Here is an 11,847-nt window from a genome sequence, read left to right on the forward strand (position 1 = left end):
AGCAGTCTGGCCCAAGGAGATAATTACATGGAAGTACAATTGTATATCACAGAGGTTTTGATTCCAGACTTTTAAAAATAATACATATAGGAGTTCCTGCTGTGGCATAAGGGGATAGGCGGCATCTCTGCAGCTCCAGGATACAGGTTCCATCCCCAGCCTGGCACAGTGGGTTAAAGGATAGGCATTGCCACAACTGTGGCTTGGATCTGATCCCTGGCTTGGGAACCCTGTATGCTGTGGGGTGGCCAAAAAAAAAAATATATATATATATAATAATACATATAAAAAACTACAAATAAAACTCTTACAGGTCTGTTTACTCAGAATTCTTCTATGGACCTGCCAATAAGTGAGGTAGGCCTATATATAAATAAGTAAATTAGTAAAATAAAAGGATTATAAACATTATGATATATATACGGCACCACCAACTAGGCCACACCATGTGTCTGTTGGGAGACACTTCACAGCAGGTTCTTCCCTCGAAATGACCTCTTATGAACCTCAAGACTCTTGGTTTGCGCTTGGAGGAGTTTCGCCTTAATCAAATCATTTCTCCTCTATCAGAAACTGAAACTGAGCTCCCCTAAAACCGAGTTTATGATGAATCTCTCTATTCAAAACTTTATCCCCTGGCTTGTCCCTTCTGACCTCAATCCTGTGCTAATGTCTACCAATCAACCAGTTAGATGATTAAAATTGCTATTTTTGATAACAGTTAATGTACTAAAATTGCTATTATAGACATCATCATGAACACACAAACTCAGGTGGTCTCTCCAGAGTTAAGATGAGCTCACAACCCCCTCACCAAGCCGTGGACCACCTGGCCAGAGAATTTAAATGGGAGACACCTTGACTCCTGAAACTCCGATTAAGAAATGTCAAAGAAATGTCACAAGATGATGATTAATCCCAGTGTCTTTGTTCTTCCCCTTCAAGATCACCCCCAACTCAAAGACCACGCTGGAGTGGATCTGAGGCTGGTCTCCCATGCCTTTGCTTGGCGGCCTGCAAGAAACCCTTACTTTGCGGTAAACACAAAACTATTGTCAGAGTTTGGCTTTCTGTGCTGCAGGCACAGGCGCCCTTGCTCGGTAACAAAACCACATATGTTAAAACATGCAGCTGACTTACAGTTAGGTTGAAGACAACGCTGAAGACAAGCCAAGCAAACTAGATATCATTTATTTATTTTTGTAAGACATCGGAGAGCCATTCTTTGATGATCGGATTGGCAAGATCTGTTGGCAGTGGGAAAGACTGGAACTAAGGGAACGAAGGAGAAGGATTAATTAGAAAATGTGGGGCCAGAAAGAAAGTGTCTGCTGGAAAGGAAAAGAGAAGAATAAATTCAAGAGCTATTTCTAGGATGGAAGGAACACACGTTAATGAGTGATTTGGGGGGTGGTGAGGGGAAAAGGATGTACAGGTAGACTTTAAAGCCAAAGCCTTACTGAAATCAGCTAGAAACGACAGGGATGAAGATCTTTGATTGTGATCTCAATGAGTGAAGCCCCCCCAATTCTACTCCCTTCAACCATTTCCACTCACCAGCGGCAACCACTGCTTCCATCAATGCCATCCTTCTACCAGTCACCTCCAATGGGGCTCTTTACCTGTGTCTTCCAATAATTTCACCTCCCCAAATTCACTCAATGAAACACCTCAGTAAACCTTCATCAGGAGCTCCCATTTTTCAGTTCCCAATCTCTGAGCTGCCTTTCACTATATTTCTTTTTTTTTTTTTTCTCTTTTTTTTGGTCACCCCTCGGCATATGGAGTTCCTGGGCCAGGGATCAGATCCAGACTATGACAGAGCTGTGGCAATGCCAGATCCTTTAACCCACTGTGCTGGGCTGGGGGTTGAACCTGAGACACTGTTGATCCCATTGTGCTGCAGTGGCAACTCCCTTCACCATATTTCTACTTCACCCTTAGAAGGAAAGGAAGCCACCCTCTGTGTTTCATGAGGGCTGGGAAAGTATCTTGTGGGCGCTTGTTTAACCTTAGTTCCAGGACTTTGGTGGCTCAAGGCTGAGGGGAAGCACAGGTGGGGCTGGGGGGCAGGGCAGATGACCCGTGGGGGTTGGGTGCAAGGTGGGATACCAGTCTTCAGACTGGGGGTGTCGAGCAAAGGAGCCACCCGTGGAGGGCTGAGAGGGAAGGGCATGATTGTAGGGGTGAGGGAAGCAGGTCATTGGTGGGGGTGGCGTTGGGTAGGAGTAGGGGCAAGCGGGGGGCTCGGGCAAGAAACCGGAGAAGGTGGCAGGAGACAGGTGGGCCAGTGGCTGGAGCAGTGACCGCTCTTGCTTCCTCTGCTTAGCTCTGCGGTTCTGGAACCAGACCTGAGGAGGAGGGAGAAGACCCACGTCAGAGCCCCTCTCTCAAACAGATGGCATTTCACATGGGACCCCTCCTCCCCCAGTGACAGAAGGTACAGGGACCAGGCGCTAGCCTCTCCCACGTCCCCAGAGGAAGTAAAGCTGTTGCAGAAGGCTCGGCTCAGCCAGGCCTAGAGACAAAGCCAGGCCCACACCATTGCCCCCATCCGTGTCTAAATTTGCCCTGCTACAGCTCTGAGTGAGAAAAGTCAGCTTCCAACAAGAAAGAGATAAATGTGACACGATGGCATTTTGCCTCCCTGGAGAATGGGAAATTTCCTCTAGGGTTATTAGAGATTAAGACTATGGATGATTTTGTTACAGACCAGGTTGGATTTAGGTTAGGGTTTATACTGAAGATTAATTAACTCTCTGGTTAGGACTGAAGGAGCATCAGGCTGATTGCGCTCCAAGGCCATGGTTGGGTACAAGGTTCCCCATGTATGTGAATAGGTAGGACTGAATTTTCTCTTGGAATTCACATCCCATATTGAGGTTGGTGTAGACACTGAAATTCAAGTTAGATTAGGTGAGCACTAAGATTCAACTCAAGGGACAATCCTGATGCAGATGAGGTTATGTTGGCTGTTGGCTGGGGCTCTGTTCTGGTGAACATTTGGGTTAGGGTTATACTGCCCTGAACATTTATGCCCCAGTGGTTCCTAGGCACGAAATCTGCATTTCTTCCCAAGGTCGGGGAGGTGGATCTTGGGCCATCACCTGGATTCTGGCCTCACTGAGTCCTGTGTCCCTGGCGAGGCCCTCTCGGGCCCAAATGTCAGGGTACTGGTTCCTCCCAAAGGCTGACTCCAGCTGTTCCAACTGCGCTGGACTGAAGGTGGTGCGGTGGCGGCGCCGGGAGTGGGGGCGACCCCTCTGTCCTCCTTGCGGGGAAAGCCGTGGTCTCCCGGCTCCTACGCCAGAGAGGTTTCTGTAGGGTCGAGTGCTTATGTCTGAAGGGCAGGGGGGAGAGAGATTGCTGCCAAACGGACCCACCCATCCATCCATCCCGGACCACACACGCTGGAACCCCCAGATTCTACTAGGGCCCGGTGTGCTGCTTGCACGCTCTGCTCCGACCAGAAACTCTTCAGCTTTCATAACTAGCTGAACCCAGCTCTGCCTCAGCCCCACCTCACTTCTGAGACCCCTCACCCAGGCTGCTCTTTCCACGTGAAGTCCTCCCCACAGCCTCAGCTGTCCTGGGCCCTTACGCTCTGTCTCCCCTACTTCCGCATGGGGTACCCTCTCCCTATGACACCCCTATTGTGTCCCCAGGTCAGGCACGCCCCACCCACAGCCTTCTGCCTGTCTGAGCACACATACCACCTTCCTGGGTCCCACTCCGTGGATCTCCTATTCGCACTGACACCCTAACAAACTGCCCAGCTCCCTAAGACCCCCATTACTTGCTCCCTGCTCTCGTGGTCACATTCAGCTTAAACTTTTATATTGGTCCCCTCGTCCCACACCCTTCACCTGGGAAGATGAGACATTCCTCCGTCTTTGTGCAGACACGCCCTCCCCACACATACATTTCATCGTCTCCCCTATCCCTGCTCTGGCCCGGCCACCAGCCTGCAGGAATCTGAGCTCGTGGGAAAGGCTTGCCTTGCCTCCCTCCAGGCTCACTAAAGCCCCCACACTAATTAGTCTGAGAGCCAGCTGGGGGAGAGAGACCCAGGAGCGAAAGGAAACACCTGGAAGGCACACGTGGAGAAAAGATGTCTGGAGGGAGGCAGCCATCCCCATGGGGACCCACAGGGGTGGTCCCTGCCCAGTGCTCACTGTCCACCTTGGCCCCCTGCTCTCCACGGATCCAAAGCCCCGGCCCCTCCAGCTCCCGTCCCCAGAGAAGGCTGAGCAGTGGGGGAACTCTGAGGTCAGGTAGCGAGGAGGTAGCTTTCAGCTTTGCCTCTGCCCCACTGCAGCGTGTGCTGCTCATCAATGCCAGGGCCTTGGTTCCCCACAGCAAGGGAGGTGGACTGCCCTATGCTTTCCAAGCATCCCTCATTTTGAACATCCTAGGATTCTGGTTCTTTGTTTCTCCTCTTTCACCTTCCTCATGGCAGACCATTGCCCCCACAGAGCCTGGGCCTGGAGCCCGCACGCCTGCCAGCCCCTGGGGGCCACTCCCCGGAGATTCACTCACCCACTCTGGCGGTCAGAGTCCCAGCAGCTGGGTAGCCCTCCGGCCAGAGGCTGCTGCAAACTCGCCCCTTCCTTGGCTTACCCTGCTCACGCCTCCCTTCTGCTTCCATGGCAAAGACCAGAGACGCCCAGTCCCGCGTGCCTGAGGCTCTGACTGTGGATCAGTCTTCCTGTTTCTGTTCCCCCTCTGTGCCTGGTATCTGGCTCCTTCTCCCCCTGTTTAAATTTTTCTCAGAGTCTCTCTCTCTGCATAGATACAGTTAGATAGCTTCATCTTTCCCTCTCTCTCCTTTTTTCTAATTTTCCTCACTCCCCATTCCTTCGCTGAGTATCATCTCACTGTCTGCCTTGCCCTCACCCTGTTTCTCCGCTTTAGTCTCTACTTTCCTCTCCCAGCCCCTTCCCTCTGGGATGCGCCTCTCTCCCTTTGCTCTCGGCTGCCTACTTTCCCAGTGTGCAACCCCACACCACCCCTCTCTCCCTGAGCCTTGGAGGAGTGACCTCCTCCTCGCCCCTGTGGGCCCATCCAATCACTGCCTGGTCACCAGAGCCCCCATCATCAGGGGAGGATCACAAGCCGGATGAGGGAAAGGTGTGCTGTTGGAGGGTCTGGGGACTGGGGCCAAGAGCTCATATTCCCAGAAGACCAAATGCTTTTGTCCTGTTAAATCCCCTCCTGGGAGCAGGCAGGGGAAGGAGGAGAAAATGCATTCCTCCTGAGACCCCCTCCTCAGATACCCATCATGGGAGGAGGGGTACAGATGGGGGCCAGGAGTTAGGCCTGCCTGGCATCTCAGCATGTGGGGGGGAGTCCCAAAGACCTGTTTCCAGGAAACTAAGAAACTAAAAGACATAGTGCCTTCTGGCCCCTTCTAGATACCCCGATTCTCAGAATGCACTGGACACCCCCTTAGGACAACCTGAACCATAGGATGAGACGTCTAGATATCATAGTTGTCAGGTATTCTCTGCCTTCCTCCCCCAAACATCACCTCCTCATTCACCCTGAAGCCCCCAGGACTCCATGGCTTTCTCTCAGATCTTCAGAAAAGCCTGACCCTCAAGAACATCTGAATTCTGAGTGCATCTTGATCCTTCTGGAACTCAGGACTCTGCAGGAGACTGAGATTCTTTTGACATCCTGACATCTGATTCTTCAGGGAAACCCTGAGACACCCAGCATTGCTGAGCAGTCGGGACACTCTGACACCCAAAATTTACTGCTTCCTGAGGAGACTTAGATCTTTGAGGTACGTTCTGACATCCCTGGGACATTCTGACCCTTTCAAGACAACCCAATACCCTAGACTCTAGGATCTTCTAGGACACACTGAAACCTGGAATATTCCTCCTCTACTAGGAGATCCCTGCTGCCCCCACCATGAAGTTCTGTAAGTCTCAGAACACACTGAATCAATGAGCACCCCCAATCCCCTCGGAGCACACTGTACCCAGAGGACAGCCGACCCCCAAGGTTATGCTAAGGTTACGTTAACCCTTCACGCACATCCTCTAATAGCATCCTGACAATTCAAGATAGAGAAACGTGGTAATCCTCTAGGACCATGATGCTTACAACATGGGGCATGGATCAGAAGCATCAGTGGCACATCAGAGCTTGTCAGAAATGCAGAATGTTGCCCCCGCCCCCAACCCTACTGATTCAGAATCTGCTTCATAACAAGACCCCCCCCCCAATAGAACTGACTCTATGCTTGCCTTCATCAGCTCATAACAAAATACCAAAGGCTGGATGGCTTACATTATGACATTCATTTCTCACAGTTCTGGAAGCTGGAAAGTACAAGATTAAGGTGCCAGCTGATTCAGTTTCTGTTGAGAGCTCTAGGAAACTAGATCGCAGGCAGCCACCCTGTGTCTTCATGAGGTGGAGAGACTACGGCCCCCTAGTCTCTCTTCCTCTTCTCATACAGTAATTTCATCATGGGGGCCTGAATCTCATAATTTCACTTAACCCTATTCATCTCCAAACTATCACCACACCACATTGGGGTTAGAGCTTCAACACATATTTAAGCCACAAACATACACTCCATAACAACATTAAAGTCGAGAAGCACTGATTCAAGATGCCAACCCCTCACCCCTGACCCTGGAGTATACTGTGACCTCCTAGAACAGCCTGAGCCCCATGACAGCCCTGACCTCACAAGATCCATGGAGTCAACTTGGACGCACAAGCAAACACTGAATTCCAGTATTCTTGCTGACTCAAGATACCCTAACCCTACAAAGGAACTCTGGTCAGGCATCCAAAATGGCCTGATTACAATTACAGTATACATGTAAGGATAACCTGACCCCCTTGCTGTACAGTGGGAAAATAAAAAAAAACAAAAAACAAAACAAAACAAAACAAAAAAAACAAAATGGCCTGATTGGAGGTTCCTTTAAAAAACTAAATATAAAAGTACCATACCATTCAGCAATCCCACTTCTTGGCATATAGCCAGAGAAAACCATAAGTCCATAAAGATGTGATATATACACACACACACACACACACACACACACACACACACCACAATGGAATATTATTCGGCCATAAAAAGAATGAAGTAATGCCATTTGCAGCAACATGGATGGACCCAGAGATTATCATACTAAGTGAAGTAAGTCAGACAGAGAAAGACAAACATGATATGATATCACCTATATATGGAATCTTAAAAAAATATATAAATGAACTTGTTTGCAGAACAGAAACAGACTCATAGACTTTAAAAACAAATTTATGGTTACCAAAGGGGACATGTGGGGGAAGGGAGGGACTGGGGTTTGAGACTGGCATATGCACACTGAGGTATATGGAATGACTACCCAACAGGGACCTGTTGTATAGCACAAGGAACTCTACTCAATATTCTGTGATAATTGATATGGGAAAAGAATCTGAAAAAGAACAGATGTGTGTATATGTATAACAGAATCACTGTTGTACAGCAGAAATTATCACATTATAAATCAACTACACTTCAATAAAACAAAAAATAAATAAATAATTTGGACAGTGAAAAAAAAAAAACCACACCAAAAAACTTGGCAGAGCAGAAACAACTTTGAAAAAGATCAAAGTTGGAGGACTTACACTATCCAAATCTAAGAATTATTATGAAAATATAATAACCAAGACAGACGGTATTGACATCAATATAGACAAATATATCAATGGAAAAGAACAGAATTCAGAAATAGACCCACATATAAAATGTCAACTGGTTTTTTTGGAGTTCCCGTCGTGGTGCAGTGGTTAATGAACCTGACCAGGATCCATGAGAATGCGGGTTTGATCCCTGGCCTTGCTCAGTGGGTTAAAGATCCAGCGTTGCCGTGAGCTGTGGTGTAGGTTGCAGACACGGCTCGGATCCCGTGTTGCTCTGGCTGTGATGTAGGCCAACGGCTACAGCTCCAATTCGACCCCTAGCCTGGGAACCTCCATATGCTGCGGGAGCGGCCCAAGAAATAGCAAAAAGACAAAAAAAAAAAAAAAAAATTAACTCAAAATGGACCACAGATATGAATGTAAAATCCCAAATTATAAAACTTCCAAAATATAGGTTCAAAAAACCCTTGGGACCTTGGATTGTTTGGATTACACAAACAAGTCTTAGCTATGGCACCAAAAGACCATGCATAAAAGAACAAATTGATAAACTGAACATCAAAATTAAGAACTTCTGCTCCTCAAAAGAGACACTGATAAGTGAATTTAAAGACAAATTTACAGGAGCTTCCTGGTTGCTCAGTTGGTTAAGGATCTGGTGTTGTCACTGCAGTGCCTCTGGTAACTGCTGTGGCAAGTGTTCGATCCCTGGTCCGGGAACTTCTGCAGACAAGGTACATATTAATACTGCAAGAAAATATCTGTGAAATGTATCTGATAAAAACATGTATTAATTCATATATCTGATAAAGGACAATGATGCACAATATACAAATTCAAGAATATAAAAACAAACATGCAATTTTCAAGAGTACAAAAAATTTGGACAGATAATTCATCAAGAAATATATGCAATACAATCACCTTGGAAAATAGCTTGGTAATTTCTTAAATATCCACTTACCATATGATCCAGTTATCTCTCTTCTAGTTAATTATCCAAGTAAAAGCACAGATCCAAACTAAGTTTTGTACTTGAATGTTCATAGCAACTAGCTTGCTTGCTTGCTTGTTTTCTTTCCTTTCTTCCTCCCTCCCTCCCTCTTTCTTTTTCTTTCCTTCCTGTCTATTGTTTTCTTAAACATAACCATCATCATTTGTCTACTACTAACTGTAGCTGCTTTCCCACTACGGTGGCAGAGACGAAATTACAGCAGAAACCTGCAACATCTAAAGTATTCACTATCTGGCCTTTTAGAGTAAAAATTTGCTGTCTCTTGCTTAAGTGTCCATATTTATATACATAGAAAATATGATGGAATCTGCAGAAACATTCCTAGAATTGGTAAATTAATTTCAGAGTACAAGGTCAATATATAAAATTGACTGTGTTTCTATATATTAGCAATGGAAGATTAGAAAATAAACTTTTAGGGAGTTCCCGTTGTGGCTCAATGGTAACGAATCTGACTAGTATCTATGAGGATGTGGGTTTGATCCCTGGCCTTGCTCAGTGGGTTAAGGATCCGGCATTGCTGTGAGCTGTGGTGGAGGTCAAAGACGAGGCTTGGATCCTGTGTTGCTGTGGCTGTGGTGCAGGCTGGCAGCTACAGCTCTGATTCAACCCCTAGCCTGGGAATTTCCATATGCCACAGGTACAGTCCTTAAGAAAAAAATAAAAAGAAAAAGAAATCTTTAAAAATATACTTTAAAATCGCATTAAAAAGTAAAAAGGCTGGAAATAAATTTAATTCTCCCCAGATTAATCCACAATTTGATTATAATCCCAATCAAAATCCTGACATGTTTTTCAAGAAATCGACAAGCTGATTTAAAAGTTTATATTGAAATGCAAAGGACCTAAAACAGACAAAATATCTTGAAAAATAAGAACAAAGTCAGATCACTTACACTATTTGATTTCAATATTTAACATAAAGATTCAGTAATCTAGACAAGTGTGGTACTGGTGTCAGATTAAAATAGAGATGAATGGAACACACAAAAATTCCAGAAATAGATGTTCACGCACATGCTGAACTGATTTTCAACACAGATGTAATTTGTGATTTTCAACACAATCCAACATGGGAAACAGAAACCTTTTCAGCAGGTGATGCTGGAACAACTGGTTATCTGTATAGATAAAAACTAAATCTAATTTTACTTCACGCTCTACTCATATAGTCACTAAAAATAAATCACATACTTAAACACAAAGACAAATTCTACTGGAACATGATAAATTCTACAAACTCTTTGTTACACTGACTTAAGCAAAAGTTTCATAAATAGGACATAAAAAAGCATAACTTTAAGGGGGAAAGTGGGAAACATTAAAATTAAATTTTTTTCTCTTTATAAAGCATAGTTAATAAAATTAAGACAAAATATTTGCAAAATTTACACCTGACAAAAATCACTGAACCCAGAATGTTAAAAAAAAAATCTTACAGTTCAAAAAGGAGAAGAAAAATAACTCAATAAAATTAGGCATACAACTCCCCACCCCGCAAAATGAGCAAAATATTTGAACATAACTTCACAAAAGAAGATATATGAATGGGCAATAAGCATAAGATGCTCAACATTGCTAGTTATCAGGAAAATGCAAATTAAAACCACAGTGAGATATTATACATCCATTAGAATGGCAAATGTTAAAAAGACTAACAATACTAAGTGTTGATAAGGATATGTAACAATTAGAACTTTCGTATGTTGCTGAGAGAAACGCAAACTGTATAACCATTTTTGCAAAAACAGTATTGTAGCATCTTATAAAGTTAAAAATACATTTATCATAAAATCACATTCCAAGAAAAATGAAATCATATAGCCACACACAAACTTATAAAGAAATATACACGGTGGTATTACATATGCATTATATAGAGATATGCATACATATTATACATAATTGTTCTAAACTGGAAACAAACCAATTTTCATCAACTGTTGAATGGTTATAATAATTGTGAATCTCCTTACTACAGCATACTGTATAGGAATAAGTAAAAACATAAGGTTAATGAATGAAACAAATTTGTGATACATTGACAACATAGGTTAATTAATCTCAAAAGCAGTATGCTAGAAATGAAACATAAAAGACCACATACTGTAAGATTCTATTTATATTAAATTCTAGAAAACACAAAACTGTAGTGGAAGAAAGCAGATTAGTGACTACCTAGTCACTGGAGGGTACTAGCTACAAAGGGAAACAAAACTTTTTAGGATGTTGAAACTGTTGTGTATCTTGATTATGGCAGTAGTTACATGACTACATGATTATCAAAATTAAAGTGTACACTTAAATGGGTAATGAGTATTGTCTCTCAATTGTAAATAAAGACCTATAAAAATTAATTTTGGAATATGGGAACAATAAAGGCATAAAACTTAAGCATATGAAAAAAATAAGCAATTATTAACTTCAGGAACATCCAAAAGTTGTACCAGACAAAAATAATATTAGTACTCCAATAGTATATAACCAAGTCAGGATGTCAATAATAAATACCGACATCCTCCCAAACTGTGATGTATTTATAACAGGAGGATTTCAGGAAGAGAAAATGGGATGGTGAATTGCTATTACTCATCACCTGTCAAAATGGGAAGAGAGTAAATCAGATCGCAAATTAATGACCAGGAGTTCCCTTGAGGCATAGTGGCTTAAGGTTCTGGCATTGTCACTGCAGCAGCTTGGGTTGCTGCTGTTGCACCGGTTTGATCCCTGGCCTGGGAATTCCCACATGCTGCAGGTGTGCCCCCCTAAAAAAAATGAATGATAAAAAATAGCATTATAAGCATATTATTTAGAAATACATAACGGCATTTATATTGGGAAGGGGGACTTGGGTGGATTGATGAAGGGTAGGGGACTGGGTTTCTCATTTAAAGACTTGTTTAACTTTCAAAGATATGCTTTTGACTAAATAATTTTGAAATAAAAATGCTTAATTAAATGCTTGCTTTTTTCAGTTCTTATATTCTTTATTATTGATAAAAGCATTTAAGGTTGTATTTCCCATAGATTTTTATATTAATTTTTCTTTAATCTATAAATTATTTGCTTTTAATTTTCTTTTTGCTATGGGAATTATGGAGAACACTTTTTTTTTTTTTGTCTTTTTGCCATTTCTTGGGCCGCTCCTGAGGCATAAGGAGGTTCCCAGG

General features: G+C 43.7%; 2 protein-coding genes across 5 annotated transcripts in view; both read right to left on the bottom strand.

Moving 5' to 3' along the window:
- Positions 1–11,847, bottom strand: part of MSANTD5 (Myb/SANT DNA binding domain containing 5) — a 65,442-nt gene that overhangs the window by 14,552 nt on the left and 39,043 nt on the right. The gene's annotated exons all lie outside the window — the stretch shown is intronic.
- Positions 1,312–4,994, bottom strand: PROP1 (PROP paired-like homeobox 1). Of its 4 annotated transcripts, none has more exon segments than NM_001001263.1 (3): positions 1,312–2,351; positions 3,108–3,340; positions 4,540–4,980. In NM_001001263.1, coding segments are annotated over 3 exon segments (681 nt in total). In that variant the 5' UTR covers positions 4,649–4,980; the 3' UTR covers positions 1,312–2,012.

The sequence above is a fragment of the Sus scrofa genome, chromosome 2, assembly GCF_054392235.1.
Source record: "Sus scrofa isolate SSC_HxYL_T2T_F1_AM1 chromosome 2, Sscrofa_HxYL_maternal_Yorkshire_Landrace_v2.0, whole genome shotgun sequence".
In the NCBI taxonomy this organism is placed as follows: domain Eukaryota; kingdom Metazoa; phylum Chordata; class Mammalia; order Artiodactyla; family Suidae; genus Sus; species Sus scrofa.

Bases quoted from the DNA above. Each gene is read 5' to 3' on its own strand.
- PROP1 (XM_085009688.1), bottom strand. From the start codon at position 4,648: ATGGAAGCAGAAGGGAGGCGTGAGCAGGGTAAGCCAAGGAAGGGGCGA. The intron at 3,302-4,539 runs GTGAGTGAATCT...TCTCTGGCGTAG, and splicing joins GACTCTGACCGCCAGAGTGG to GAGCCGGGAGACCACGGCTT. The intron at 2,352-3,107 runs GTGATGGCCCAA...CCTCCTCCTCAG, and splicing joins TCAGTGAGGCCAGAATCCAG to GTCTGGTTCCAGAACCGCAG.